Source organism: Bufo gargarizans, chromosome 5, assembly GCF_014858855.1.
Source record: "Bufo gargarizans isolate SCDJY-AF-19 chromosome 5, ASM1485885v1, whole genome shotgun sequence".
Classification (NCBI taxonomy): domain Eukaryota; kingdom Metazoa; phylum Chordata; class Amphibia; order Anura; family Bufonidae; genus Bufo; species Bufo gargarizans.
In genome coordinates, this window is record NC_058084.1 from 390,199,470 (window position 1) to 390,215,395 (window position 15,926).

Sequence of the window (15,926 nt, forward strand, 5' to 3'; positions counted from 1 at the left end):
AAAACAGGGAAAGCCCTGCCCAAGGGAGAGGGAAAGGTGGTGATCTCTAACTCTCCTTGCGGCTGGCACCTGACTGCCCTGACGTCCCTAGACGGGTTCCTCACCCGTGCGGCGATCACGTGCCTAAACCCTGGCTTTCCCTGAAATGAACCCTAGATAATGAACGGGCCGGTGGGATCGCTAGTCCTCACCACTGACACTAAGAGGGAAACACCAGGGAGAGGACAGACAAACACAGACAAACACAAACACCCAGGTGGACGACAACAACTGTCCACAAAGGTCCAACAGGGATCCGGAGGGTAGCGTTCTGGATCAACTACCAGAGAACGCAGCAACACAGCTCCAGTGGGTCAGAATAGATGTCCAGGCAGGAAGCTCTATATCTGGCAACCAGAGAAGTGTGAGAGGGGAATATAAGGAGGATTGGGAGTGCTGGACAAGGAACAGCTGAGGAGAAGGAGCTACGGATCCCTGAGTGAGCCAAAAGGGTTTCGCAAAGCAAACCCAGAAAGCTACAATAAGGAAACATCCCTATCTTACATAGAGCGTGCAGCCAACCGCTGTGACCTCCTGACCCCGGGTACAACGGAGTCAGGCGTGGCTCTTGACACCCTCGTGACACCATCACTACCAGAAACAGCCTTATCAGCATCGCTTGCTGGACCTGCGGCAACGCTGAAAGAGGAGAGGAGTCTGAGGAAGAGGAGTCAGAGGAGGAATGTGGCTTTGAGGAGGTGGAAAACCAACCACAGCAGGCATCCCAGGGTGCTCGTTGTGACCTATCTGGTACCCGTGGTGTTGTACGTGGCTGGGGGGAAGAACAGACCTTCAGTGAGATCAGTGAGGACGAGGAACGGGACATGAGCTTGGCATCCAACCTTGTGCAAATGGGGTCTTTCATGCTGTCATGCCTGTTGAGGGACCCTCGTATAAAAAGTCTAAAGGAGAACGACCTGTACTGGGTGGCCACGCTACTAGACCCCCGGTATAAGCAGAAAGTGGCTGAAATGTTACCGAAATACCAGAAGTCGGAAAGGATGCAGCAGTTCCAAAACAAGTTAAAAAGTATGCTTTACACAGCATATAAGGGTAATGTCACAGCGCAACGGGAATCTAACAGGGGAAGAGGTGAAAGTAATCCTCCTCCTACCACGCCGGCAAGGACAGGACGCTTTACAGACGTGTTGTTGATGGAGGACATGTGGAGCTTTTTAAGTCCTACGCATCACCACAGTCCTTCGGGGTCCACCCTCAGAGAACGACTTGACCGACAGGTAGCAGACTACCTTGCCTTAACTGCAGATATCGACACTGAGGAGAGATGAACCCCTTGACTACTGGGTGTGCAGGCTTGACCTGTGGCCTGAGCTATCCCAATTTGCGATTGAACCTCTGGCCTGCCCCGCTTCAAGTGTCCTGTCAGAAAGGACCTTCAGCGCAGCAGGAGGTATTGTCACTGAGAAGAGAAGTCGTCTAGGTCAAAAAAGTCTAAATTACCTCACCTTTATTAAGATGAATGAGACATGGATACCGAAGGGACTGACAGTGGGCGATACATTTGACAAAATAAGGCCTGATGAGATGCCTTGGGCTAAAATTGGTCCCCACGCTGCTGTATTTAATCTCTGCATGCCGGATGACTTGCGTGACTTCTCCGCCACCAACTAAGGTTCAAGCCGCAATGTTTTAATGCACTTTCTGCCTGGAAAACATCAATTTTTCCGGCCGCTGCTACAGCAGCGGCTGCAACAATACCTAGTTTTTCAGGCATGTGTACATGCCTAATTTTTCTGGCCTCTGGTGCTGCAAAAAAAAAAAAAAAAAAAAAAAAAAGGCACATACAAGTGTCAATTCCCCTTCGGAATCATTACCTTGTTGTGGTGAAGGGGCTTGCGTATCACAATGAAGCGATCATCACCTCTATGGCATTGTTGGCACACCCCAGATGATAAGGTTGTTGCTTCATTGTGAACAGACCAAAAGCGATCGGCTGGATAATTTTGCATAGAAAAAACATAAATTTTCTTTGTGATCATCTAAGGTGATCATTAAAGCCTACTAGGCCAACAATGGGCCCACACTGCAGAATCATTGTTTTCTGGGTCACTTAACTGTCACTGAACTACCTCAGCACGACCATAGGCTTTAAAAAACTGCCATCGCCTGCAATCTCCCAAACGTGCGCACGAGCACAGTCATCACTACACCAAGATTGACGCATAGAGGAATAAAATTTATGTCATGAGTGTGTCAACTATTGACAACTCTTTGCGGTTGTCTAAAATCTATTCGATACACGTCCCCTGATAGGGGACGTAACAGGGAATAAACTGATAAGAATAGTACTAATAGTACTACTTAACACACCACTCATAGTGCCCCAAATTGGAAGTAGGAGGACCAACCAAGCATCTTTTTCCATCTCCCGGTTCCTAAAATCTATTTCATACATCGGCCTCTGATAGGGGACAAAACAGATTTAACTGGTAAGAACAGATTTTTTTTTTTTATAAGGACAGAGGACAGCCTCTGCGGAGCTGGGTATTTTTTGGCCGCGTTACTGAACGCTCATGCACAATGGCTGTAGGCTCATGCGTCCTTTTGCGGTCGGTGACAAACCTGGTCAGTCAAACCCAAGGCAACATCATCGACCTCATTCCATATGTGTTTTTTCTGGAGCGTGCCCTGCGAAGAGTGCTGGATCAAGCCATAGATGAGCATGAAGAGGAAGAGTTGTGGTCACCATCACCACCAGAAGCAGCCTTGTCGTCGTCGATTGCTGGACCTGCGGCAATGCAGAGAGAGGAGTCTGAAGAGTTGTCAGAGGAGTAAGGTGGCTTTGAGGAGGTGGAAGACCAACCACAGCAGGCGTCCCAGGGGGCTTGTTGTCACCTTTCGGGGACCCTTGGTGTTGTACGTGGCTGGGTGGAGGAAGAGACCTTCAATGACGTCAGTGAGGACAAGGAACGGGACATGGCTAGCTTGGTATCCAACCTTGTGCAAATGGAGAGTTTGCGGTTATGCAAATGGACTGTTTGCGGTGCGTTAAACGGGGAGTTTGGTCTGTCAGAGTTTGGTCTGTCACTGTGAAGCGGGCGTAATCCTTACACTACCTGATCGATACAACATCATACCTGATGTTTTAAAGCACGTTATTTCAAACAATTTAGGATTGTTAGGTGATTTATGCCCTTTATGGGTTAAAACCCGACTCTGCGTCAACTATGTAATTTTCCATGGGAGTTTTGCCATGGATCTCCCTCCGGCATGCCACAGTCCAGGTGTTAGTCCCCTTGAAACAACTTTTCCATCACTATTGTGGCCAGAAAGAGTTTTAAAATTCGCCTGCCTATTGAAGTCTATGGCGGTTCACGAACATTCGCGGAAATTCACGTTCGCCAACGGAAAATTTTATGTTCGCGACATCTCTAGTTCTCTCTCCTTCTGTACCAGTTTGTAATTCGCCTTGTTCATGCTTAGTGCAACTGTCTGTATTATGTATGTATACCCCTTTTTATATGTACAGCGCTATGGAATGAATGGCGCTATAATAATAAATCATAATAAGGACACTGTTTAGGCATAAGCTGGGTACGCTATGCCCTATGGATATGTTTAGGTATGAGTCAGGAACATTTCCCACCCTATACTCTACAGAGAGAACTAGAGGGGAATTTATAAAAAATGTATTATGCCAGTCTTCATAAAACAATATAAGGGAGCTGGTGCAGATTTCTGGTGCAGTTTACGCCAGCTTTCTGATGTTAAATTTGTCAGGATGCCTCCTTTTTAAGAAAACAGCAGTTATGACCTTTTGGTGCCACTTTTCTGGTGCAATGGGCTTGATAAATTTCCCCCAAAGTGTGAACATAACCTAACGGGCATACAGAATCAGAGTAAAAGTTCAGTTTTTTGGTTTATATTTCCTTATTTTCTAAATAAGTAAAAGTTTAAAGACAGAGAAACCAAAATGTTTTAAAACCTCTGCTCACTTTTTGAATAAGGAACCACGGATATGATGAAAAGGGAAGCTATTTTTACTTAATCAAATCTATTATATCCCACAATCTTTTTTTTATTTTTATTATGTTCTACAATAATTTAACAAATATGATTTGCTGAATCTACATAATGATGATAAATTTCCAGGGGGCATCACAGTTTTAAAACTGCTATAAAGACATTTATGGGAAAAAGTAAGGACACCCCATGTAAAGTTTTCCATTGTGTTTGTCTATAAGGGTTCATGCACAGGAATGTATTTTTCTTCCACTTCTGTTCCGGTTTTTTACAGGTCCGTATACGGAACCATTTATTTCAACGGGGCTTGAAAATTTATTTTGAAAAGACTCTCTGCATTTCGTGTCCGTATGAACGTTCCACAAAAAAAAAAAAAAAAAAAAAAAGAGAACATGTACTATTCTTGTCCGTTTTGCAGACAAGGGCAGGCATTGTTACAATGGATCCGCAAAAAAAAAGGATGCAATGTGGATGTCATCTTTTTTTTTTTTTTTTTTGCGGACCACAAAATCCCATCGGTCGCGTGCATGAGCCCTAATTCTGACTTGGATACCAATCAGACTGCATGTTTTATCTTCACTTTATCTAGGTAATTCCATAGGGTCCTTGTGCTTTTATTACATGGAGCTTGCGTCTAGGTCTTGCTACCATTTGTCCTGCCATAAAATAAGTTGAATAGAACGTACATAACCGTGACCACTGACCTGCAGACAATACAGTAATAAGGTGAGGCTCACCAGGGCTTGTCTGGAGGTACATGAGCACTTCTTAAAGGGGGTTTCTCACCTGGAACATTGGCGGCATATTACTAGGATATTCCACCAATGTCAGGGGTGGGTCCCACCTTATTTTGTAGAATATTCGTCATATATTTGCGAATTTCGAGATTATTTTATTGAATGCGAAAAATCGGCCATGTAAAAATCACATAATGCGAATTCGTAATGCGAAATACAAGTGTGGGTCACTTTGGCTACATTTTTCCAAGCTGGTATAAGTTTCCTGAGACTGGAGAAAATGGTTGGCACGGCAGAACACTAGAATGGCTTTATATGCAGATAGAGTCAAGTTCTCCAATATATTCGCAATTGCGCAAATCCGCAGTGATTAGAATATTTTTTCGCACTACGTGCAACTTCACATTAGAGGATTCACTTATAACGAATATATAGAACTATATTCTAAATACTCGCAAATTCTCAAAGTGGCGATATTCTCGATAAAAATTCGCTATTCGAATATTAGTGTCCAACACTAATGAGTGTCTGCCCTCCATTCAATTCTATTAAAGTGGTGCCGAGCGGCACTCTCGGCTATTTTCGGAAGTCTCATAGAAATGAATAAAGAACGCCCCACACAAGAACGGCCACCACTCCATTCACTTCTATGGGATTGCCAGAAATAACCAAGCCACCGTTCATCTAGTTTCGGCGCTCCCACTGAAATGGAGAGCGGTCACGAATACACGGTGCGCTGTTGTCGCTATCCCCAGTGATAACTACTCTGGCTACTTTTTAAAACTTGTGATGCCACTGGGATAGCATGTCCACGTCACCGCTGGCAGGTGGGGGACCACTGGACCATCTGTGCTACACAAGAGAATGGAGAAGACATTTTTTTATTAATATTAGAACATTTGCCAGAACATTTTTTTGTTATATTACAACCTAATTACCGGACATCCCCTTTAAACACAACATCCTCCCTCATCCACATTACACGCGGATCTGCTTTATGTACAACGCGCACACGTACAGCTGTGATCCGTGTACAACGCGTACAGCTGTGATCCGTGTACAACGCGCACACGTACAGCTGTGATCCGTGTACAACGCGCACACATACAGCTGTGATCCGTGTACAATGAGCACACATAGCTATGATCCATGTACAATGCACACGTACAGCTGTGATCCATGTACAATGCACAGAAACAGCTGGGACCCATTCAGTGCACATATACAACCCTTACTCATAAATATGCTCCATGCACACCACACACACAGAGCTCTGCTCCACACACACAGCCCTGCTAAATGTGCACCACACAGCTCTGCTTCATGCATACCACACACACACACACAGCTCTGCTGCGGCACACCACACACGCAGCTCTGCTCCATGCATACCACACACACAGCTCTGCTCCATGCATACCACACACACACAGCTCTGCTCCATATATACACACACACAGCTCTGCTCCATATACACACACACAGCTCTGCTCCATATACACACACACAGCTCTGCTCCATATACACACACACAGCTCTGCTCCATGCACACACACACAGCTCTGCTCCATGCACACCACACACACACAGCTCTGCTCCATGCACACCACACACACACACAGCTCTGCTCCATGCACACCACACACACACACAGCTCTGCACTATGCACACCACACACACACACAGCTCTGCACTATGCACACCACACACAGCTCTGCTCCATGCACACACACACAGCTCTGCACTATGCACACCACACACAGCTCTGCTCCATGCACACACACACAGCTCTGCACTATGCACACCACACACACACAGCTCTGCTCCATGCACACCACACACACACACAGCTCTGCTCCATGCACACCACACACACACAGCTCTGCTCCATGCACACCACACACACACAGCTCTGCTCCATGCATACCACACACACAGCTCTGCACTATGCACACCACACACACACAGCTCTGCTCCATGCACACCACACACAGCCCTGCTCCATGCATACCACACACACAGCTCTGCACTATGCACACCACACACACACAGCTCTGCTCCATGCACACCACACACACAGCTCTGCACTATGCACACCACACACACACAGCTCTGCACTTTCTCCCTGAATACAATATTACATCTTCTTCCTAGGTTCTCCTGTAACACACAGACTCTCCGAGCGCTGCCGCTTCCCCTGCTCTAACCTCCCCGGCGCTGACTCCTCCCAGAAATGTGACCGGTCACATGGCAGTGACATCATCAAAGGTCCTTTGGCTGCCCGGGGTCTAGCATCTACGGAGCGTTGAGGCAGGGAAGAGGAAAAAGCAGGCGCGGGGCGGTGCGCATAGCTCATGCAGCGGGGACGGCTCCACGGAGTTTCACTTGGTCTCCGCTCCTCGCCCGTCAGGACCCGGACCTGGGATTAGTACCGGCGCTGTGAGCCCGCGGCTGGCCCGGCAGGAGGAAGCACCGAAGAAAGCCATCAACTGTTCGGGCGGCTCTCCCGAGTCCGACTGTGCGGGAGCCATGAACAGCAACATCATGTACGCCAGCAGGAAGAGGCGCAAACCCGTGCAGAAGACGTGAGTCGCCCCCGTGCCTGCTGGGAGCGTCCCGCAGGCCTAGCACCCGCACAAACTTCTGTCTACCTACCTACAGGCTGGGGAGACACCTAGCGCTTGTTGACATGGCTGTCAGGGGGCTAGGGCATTCACGGGTTAATGAGAAGGACCTGCGGAGCTGGGTACTGCCCTGGCTGCCAGGAGGGGAAGGGGTATGACTGCCCACAGACAGGACATGGCACTGCCACTTTATTATGTGTATATATATATACACCATATATACCACATGCATGGTCACACTGAGCATTACAGCGTTTAGTTAGCTGGATGTTGTATCCCCCTAGTAAATCATTCTGATAAGCGGCGCCCCCCATATTAGGTACTGATCAGCGGTGCCCCCTGGTCAGAATTCTGGTCAGAAATTTGAGGAAGATGGGACTTATGACAAGCAAGTGACATCTGCATTGGGATGCTGCGTCCTGTCCTCTTATATAAGAGGCAGCCAGCTGGAAGGGGAGGACAGGGTTAATAAGAGGGGATCCGATCTAGGCTGGGAAGTGTCCCCGTCCGCAGATAGACGCTGCTCCGCTTCTGATTGCACTCGGGGTGCACCTACCCTAACGCGGTGGCTTGTACTGTGTATTCCGCCATACGGCTGCAGACATGTTAAGCATTTTGTGTGCTGTTTTTGTGACCCTGCTCCACCCCTTATTGTTTCGCAGGCTTCTTTTCCCTGTCGCACTCTACTTCTTCTCCCCCTGATCCCTCCATACGGTATATACTATGTCAGCGGCAGGGACCGCGCTGCGTTACATGAAAGTTCTTGAGTTAGGCCTAGTTCACACGAACGTATGGCTTTTATAGTTTTTTGCGGTCCGTTTTTCACGGATCCGTTGTTCCGTTTTTGAGTTCCGTTGTGTTTCCGTTGTTCCGTTCCGTTTTTCCGTATGCCATGTACAGTTTACAGTAATTACATAGGAAAAATTGGGCTGGCCATAACATTTTCAATAGATGGTTCAGAAAAAACGGAACGGAAACGGAAGACATACGGATGCATTTCCGTATGTGTTCCGTTTTTTTTGCGGATCCATTGACTTGAATGGAGCCACGACCCGTGATTTACGGCCAAATATAGGACAAGCTCTATCTTTCAACGGAACGGAAAAACGGAAACGGAAGGCATACGGAACACATTCCGTTTTTTTTGCGGAACCATTGAAATGAATGGTTCCGTATACGGACCGTATACGGAACACAAAAAAATGGCCCGTACACCCGCAAAAAAAACGTTCGTGTCAACTAGGCCTTATGTGGACCACGCCGCGGGCTGCCTATCTCTTGTGGTCAGTCGTCGCCCGCCCTGCTGATAGGGGCGCCGCTGCAGGGACATTAGGTCTGGTGGTTCCTGCCAGAATAGAGAGCCATATTCATTCTGCTGGTTGGAGTAGGGGCGTCGTTTTTTTGGGGAGGTGGTTGGGCATGTGCCAGGGTGGGCGCTAACCAGCCACTGCCTTGGATTTAGATGCTGAAGGGATCAGCTACAAGTTGAGGTGATTTCTGGACCCAGGAGATCTGGAATATCTGTCTGTGTGTGTAATGTATAACGGTATTATTTACATTGTGTCCTACTGGCCACCGAATGTGAATAATTCCCCTGCTTTCCGTCATCCAGCTCCAGGATGAGTCATGTAAATATCAGAACAATGAAGTTATGAAACGCACACGCATATTTTGTCTATGGTCGGGAGATTGCATCCATCCGTCTCAGATTTCTCAAAGCGTGGAGCAAACCCGCTAGTTCCCCTATGAAGAGAACCTGGCAGGAAACGGTTACATGTGGAATGTTTTCCCCCATTAAAAATAATGCAGAACCCGAGGCGTGGTGGGGCATGTCCCCCAGGTGAAGCCTATGCGGTAGGGTGTCACTTGCGTTTGGGGAAATTCTGATTTTGAGAATTTTGTGGAAACAGTCGGAGTGGTGGTGGAGGAGACCCTGGGTGCAGGCTGAGGGGCCTCCTTCCTTCTCTTCCATGCCACTGCTGCAGACGGCGGTGGGAGCTGCTTGTTGGGACCTGCAGGGCGATACTACTGAGGCTGTTTCTCATCCTAACATTAGCGATGGGGTGGAGGGGTGGGCTGACTGGAAATGGGACAAATCCCCTCGTTTTACTACATCCCTGTGTCAAGAGGGTCATGTGGGAGATCTGCTAGTGTCACCTGGAGGAGATCCAAAAAGTGATCAGAACTTCTCTGCTTAATTCTGTAATATAGTGATCTACCGTCTGTAGAAGATTTAGGGTGAGTGCAGACAGTGTTTTTTTTTTTTTTTGGAGGATTCTCTGAGGCGGGTTTTGCAGCCAAAGCCAGAAGTGGATCCAGGAGAAGTATCAGTCCATCCTTTATTTTCTGGCTTTGGCAAAAAAAGCGTGAAACCTTACCCTTAGGCCTCATGCACACAACTGTTGTGTGTTTTGCGGTCCGCAAATTGCGGATGACGTCCGCATGCGTTCCCCAATGCGGAAAGCCATTAATATAACTGCCTATTCTCGTCCGCAAAACTGACAAGTTTTTTTTTATATATATAATTTATTTTATTTATTTATTTATTTTTTTGCGCGGACCAAGCAACGGACGTGTGCTGTCCGCATCTTGCGGCCCTATTGAAGTGAGTAGGTACGCATCCAAGCCGCAAAAACTGCGTCTCGGATGCGGACTAAAACAACGTCCGTGTGCATGAGGCCTAAGATGTGATTTCAGAATAATATAAAAGAAATCGCACATGATGGGCCGGCGGGGAGCGTGAAACCTGCAACAAGCACTCGCCGTGTGAACAGTGCCTCCCAGTTCAGTCTGATTGTTGGAATGGAGCGGAGCTGCATCTTCTGGTGTGCGGCCGCGCGCTTGTGTCCGCCTGTATGCTGATCAGTAGTACGCTTGCTTTTCATAGTCTTTTTATATCCTGCTGATCTGTACTAATGCTGCAGTATATTAGTGGCCATTGTTTTTGTGGTTTGTTATACTTTGTGGTTATTTTTTTATGAGCTCTGTGTTTGTATCCTGATGTTTCAAATCGGCCGATCTGTTTTACATTTGTTCCTTTTTGCTTCTATTATAGTGGGCGACACGTTGTGCTGTTACTTTAGAGTCTATTAGTGGTGAGGTCCCTTTAAAGTCTTTGTCATCAGCATGTGTTTTGCAGGCACCGATTTTTAGGCTTGTAAGGATAACCATAATGGGGGTCATTTATTTTATGCTGGACTTTGTTACCCAAACCCCACCCCCAGGTCCGGCCCCGCGCTGCCAGAGGATTTGCCTAATTTAAGACTAGGCATGCCCTTCGTCCTAAACTAGACGCACTGCCAGCAGTCTGGGCCCCTGACTGGAGTAGATTTCACTCCTCTTTTATGCCTAAAAGATGAGGCCGACATAAAAACACCCCTGCGACCAATATTGTTGCATGGGTGTTAGTCGCCAAACGGGATCTTAGGGCTTCATTCACACAGTCAGTGTTTGGTCAGTGATTTCCATCAGTTATTGTGAGCCAAAACCAGGAGTGGATCCTACACAGATATAAGGTAGAAGGGAAAGATCTGCACCTGTTGTGTGTTTTGGACCAGCACTTGGTTTTGGCTCAAAATCACTGATGGAAATCACTGACCAAACACTGACTGTATGAATGATTATTGGAAATGCTTAAAGGTGTTTTCTGGGATTTTAATATGGTTGACCTATCCTCAGGATGGGTCATCGATATCAGATCGGTGGGGGTCCGACATCTGGCACCCCCGCCAATCGGCTGGTTGAAGAGAAGGCCGCTCTCCATGGCAGTGCAGCCTTCCCTTCATAGTTCACCTGCGCGCCATGGACCTTCACTCCTCTAGGGCCGCTCCTTCCTATTCAAGTGTATGCTACAGAGCCGTCCCTTAGGAGTGAATGGGACGGCTTGTAATTATGTCGCCAGCGAGCAGGTAAAACCGTGGATTTCTCTTCGAGCAGTTGATCGGCGGGGGGGCTCCATGTGTCTGAACCAGTAGAGAAGTCCTAGCTGTCCTTTATACGTTCTCTCCTTGTATCACCCACTCTTGATTTTGGCTTCAGGAAACCTGACCGCGTCCTATCCAGAATAATATCCGCTTCCACGTCATGGCTGCTTTATATCACGTATCTCCAGAAATATTTGGCCGTCTATGGGAATAATATTCGTGCTTCTACTCATAATGTTAATGTCATGAATGTCGTGTTTGCTAGGCAGTGAATGGGTTAATGGCGGCTTGGCGGTATGCTACAATGCAGCGAGGGTGGGCTCCCTGCCAAATCCTATGGCAGAGGACAGCGAGGAGACCTTTGGTCTTTATTTAGAAGGCTCCTCCGTCTTGAGACGTATTGTATCCTGCTGATTTCTTGCAGCAAGCGAAGGAGATGTTCTCGGGTCGTTTTCTAGTTTAGGAACTGCCGCTTTAAATCAAGCCTTTATGGAGCCCCCTCTGCATCAGCTCTGCTGTTCCTGCGCTCTATTTAGTGCTTTGACATTGTACATGACTTGCTCAATTTATTTGCTTCTTATTCAATTAGATGTGCTTTGTGGCTAGTCGGGGGGGGGGGGGGTGCAGAGCAGCAGAACCTCCACAGAGGAGACCTGTACGGTGTAATAGAGTTATGTATACAAATGACTAGAAGGCAGCGCCTCTTACTGGTGCCGCAACTGGGAGATCTAATCGGCATGTTGCTTCCACAATGCAGCGCTCACTCCTTGCAGGCCTTAAAGGAGTTTTCCAGTTACACACACACACAAAATAACTCCAGTATTATATAAAGCAGATGATGAGGCTCTGAGTGCACTACTTGCGGCAGAGTGATCTGGCAAGCAGTTCTGTCGCCGGACTTGCCTGCCCGATCTGGCAAAACATATGCCAACTGATGGCATTTGTAAGACTGATCAGGATTTTTTCAGACTGATAAGGATCCTGATCAGTCAGAAAAATGCAGTGAAATGCCGGATCCGTCTTTCCGGTGTCGACTGGAAAAACGGATCTGGCTTTTATTTCTTTCACTTTTTTTTTTTTAAATTTATTTGCGCAGACCGGAAGGACTGATCCGGTATTTTGAATGCAGAATCTGGCACTAATACATTCCTATGGAAAAAAATGCCGCATCCGGCATTCAGGCAAGTCTTCAGTTTTTTTGGGCTGGAGATAAAACCGTAGCATGCTGCAGTTTTATCTTTTGCCTGATCAGTCAAAAAGACTAAACGGAAGATTACTCTCCATTCAGAATGCATGGGGATAAAACTGATCAGTTCTTTTCCGGCATTGAGCCCTTTTGACGGAAAAGAAAAACGCTAGTGTGAAAGTGCCCTAAAGAACTGCCTGCCGCATCACTCTGCCGCAAGTCTGAAAGTAGCCTGATGAAGTGGTGTTGGATATGGGTTGGGGGAGAGGCCTTTGTCCTGCACATAGACATTTACCAAATAAATTATTTCACAGGTTTTCCTCAGGATTTGAACCCCAGACCTTCTTTCTGGTAGGCAGAAGAGTTGCCATTACACTATAGACCTGCTCTGTTGGATGGTTTGAATTTTCTGTGCTTAAAAAGTTATTTTCTTTACATTCACAGGCATATGAGAGGCAATGGGGGCTGATATGAGGCTGCTGGGGGCTGATATCTGACATCTAATACGGCGTCATTCACATTGGGGTCTGAGCTGAGGTCTAATGAAAAATATTTTTTTCTTATTGTCCTCCTCTAAAACCTAGCTGCAATATCCACTCCACTATTAGGGGTCCATTCACACGTCCGTGGAATGGGTTCCTCACATCCATTCTGCAATATCTGGAACGGGTGCGGAACCATTCATTCTCAATGGGGCAGGAATGGATGCGGAGAGCACACTAAGTGCTCTCCACATTTCCGGAGCGCGACCCCGATCTTCCGGTCCGCAGCTCCGGGAAAAAAATAGAACGTGCCCTAATCTTGTCCGCAATTGCGGACAAAAATAGGTAGTTCTATGAGGGTGCTGGCCGGGTGTATTGCGCATCCGCAATACACTATGGACGTGTGAATGGACACTTAAAGGGTTTCTGTCACCAGATTTAACCCTATTGGTCCTGCTCCTAGAGGCTCCGTTCTCCCACCTTTGTCGCCTCCCTCCAAGTCCTGATTGACAGGGCCAGCGGCCAGGCAGCCCTCGCATCTGTCTGCCAGCCAGCCCTGTGCTCTGGGGAAATCTCGTGCCGTTCAGTATTCGGCGCAGGTGCGGTAAGGGAGCTGGCAGCCTGCGAGCTACTGTGAACCCCCCTCCTTTTTAGTATAGAGGAACCCTTCGATGCCTTTGTAGAGCGTGTCCCCATCCAGTAAGATTCTGTCCTCAGGTAGACTCTTATGTTGGGGGCTTGTTCCCCTTTAATCTGCTGCAGACTTGTCCTGGCTTTCTTCGGTCTATTATTTTGTTCTTTAATGTGTTAGGCCTCTTTCACACGAGCGTGACGGATTAGGTCCGGATGCGTTAAATGAAACTCGCACCATTTTGCTAGCAAGTTCAGTCAGTTTGTCTGCGATTGCGTTCAGTCTTTTCCGCGCGGGTGCTATGCGTTTTTCACGCACGTGATAAGAAAGTGAAGGTTTACAAACAACCTCTCCTAGCAACCATCAGTGAAAATCGCACCGCATCCGCACCTGCCTCCGGATACAATGTGTTTTTCACTGAAGCCCCGTTCACTTCTATGGGGCCAGGGCTGCATGAAAAATGCAGAATATAGAACAGGCTGCGTTTTTGACGCAACGCAGAACTGATGCGTGAAACTCATGTACACAGACCGATTGAAATGAATGGGTCCGGGTTCAGTGCGGATGCTATGCATTCACGTCACGCATTTCACCTGCTCGGAAAACTCGTGAAAGGGGCCTTAATTCTTGTTTCTCCAGCTAATCGGATCTTTTCAAGGGATGAAAAAAGTCATGTTGCTTCTTGCCCCGTAGAACTGTAACTTGCCACAATTCAATTGGGTGCCATTTAGAGAGGAGAACAGTTTCATTATTCTTTAGGAATGTTCTGTGTATGTAGAAATGTCTGCCGCCTTGTGAGGGGGCCATTCACTAGTCAGGAGACGGTAATATTCACGTGTTATAAATTACCGTTTATTAATAAGAGCTTCCAGGAGCCAAATCGTGGCGGTCACTATAGAGCCAGCAGTTGTGGGCGAACAGTTAACTATTCATCAGATCTAAGACAAACACTTATGTTTTTTACAGTCTTTTTTATTGGCAGATCTATAAAATTGTCATATACAACATCAAGTTGTCCGTGTGATTTGTTACCATAACCTTATGTTGGAAATGGATCACAAGGAAACGGAGAGGTGTAGAAACGGCCCATACCGGCGTAAATGGCGCCAGCTTGAAAACCACTGCTTTCCATATGCCATATAACAGCATATGGACATCATTTAGGGGGTTCCAAGCTCGGGAGCCAAAGGGGATTGCCCCCCACAAAAGTACAGCTCTCGCTGTAGACCCTGTCGGTACTTGTATTACATGATCGGCCGTTCATGTGAAATGAGTAACTGGCTGCAGCTAAAGGCCACAGGGGTTGGCCGAGGGTGCAATACAGGTGACCTATCCTCAGGATAGGTCTTCATTGTCTGATCAGCGGGGCGCCGACCAGTGATGTCATTGTCGCAGAGCTGCAATTCCAAGAACAGCCACTATACAATGGGGGCGGCACTGTGTTTGGTAAGCAGTGAGGAGGCTGTGCTGCTGATTGGCGGGGCTGCCGGAGAATAGGTCATCAGTAGTCAACTTTCAGTCAACCCCTTTAAAGCAGGGTGGTGGTCGGCTCATTTTTGGTAGGGATTGTTCATCTGGGACAACCCCTTTTATATTGTAATTTATGCCTGGTTTAACTCGCTTATTCCCACTAGTTTCTTTTGTATGGTTGACAAAGAATGTTGGTACTGTAGAGCAGTGTTTCCCAACCAGTGTGCCTCCAGCTGTTGCAAAACTACAACTCCCAGCATGCCCGCACAGCCAAAGGCTGTCCAGGCATGCTGGGAGTTGTAGTTTTGCAACAGCTGGAGGCACACTGGTTGGGAAACACTGCTGTAGAGGATCTTTCATCTCTTCTGACATGTCTGCTTTAGTAACTACTAGGCATCTCTTTCTCAAAACGATTTGTTCTGATGTTCCTCTGTTATTCCCACTGGAAGAAATTAATTGATTACTAGTTGACCGTGTGTCCCACACACAGTAGGAAACTGTCCAGTCGTCAGTGACAGTAGCAGAGTGGGGACACACCCCTTGGATAAAGGTGAATACTAACACCTGATTGGCAATATACTTGTACATTTCTAGGAGGGATAATGGAAGAATGTTCCAATGCAGAGTTATGAGTAAAGATGCTCCAGAATTACTGCTGGGACCCACACTGATCATGAGAATGGAGCACCCAAAATGAGTGGACTGGCAAGTTGGCCATGTGCACTGCCGCTCCAGTCATCTGTATGGGACTGCTGGAAATATCCAAGCCCTGTACTTGGCTGTCTCTTGTAGAAATGATTGGAGCAGCAGTGTGCATGCCCAACCTGCGACATTCAATTTGGGGGAGCCC

The 15,926-nt window shown here is 47.3% G+C and overlaps 1 protein-coding gene across 2 annotated transcripts in view; it reads left to right on the top strand.

Annotated features, from left to right (window-relative positions):
• Window positions 1-6,974: 6,974 nt before the first annotated feature.
• AHR (aryl hydrocarbon receptor) overlaps window positions 6,975-15,926 on the top strand; it is a 121,439-nt gene continuing 112,487 nt past the window's right edge. Inside the window, exon 1 of one of the 2 annotated variants that reach the window (XM_044293146.1) lies at window positions 6,975-7,345. In XM_044293146.1, coding sequence (XP_044149081.1) covers window positions 7,290-7,345 — 56 coding nt within the window. In that variant the 5' untranslated portion in view covers window positions 6,975-7,289. The remainder of the gene's footprint in view (window positions 7,346-15,926) is intronic. The other variant, XM_044293145.1, reaches the window with a different exon arrangement.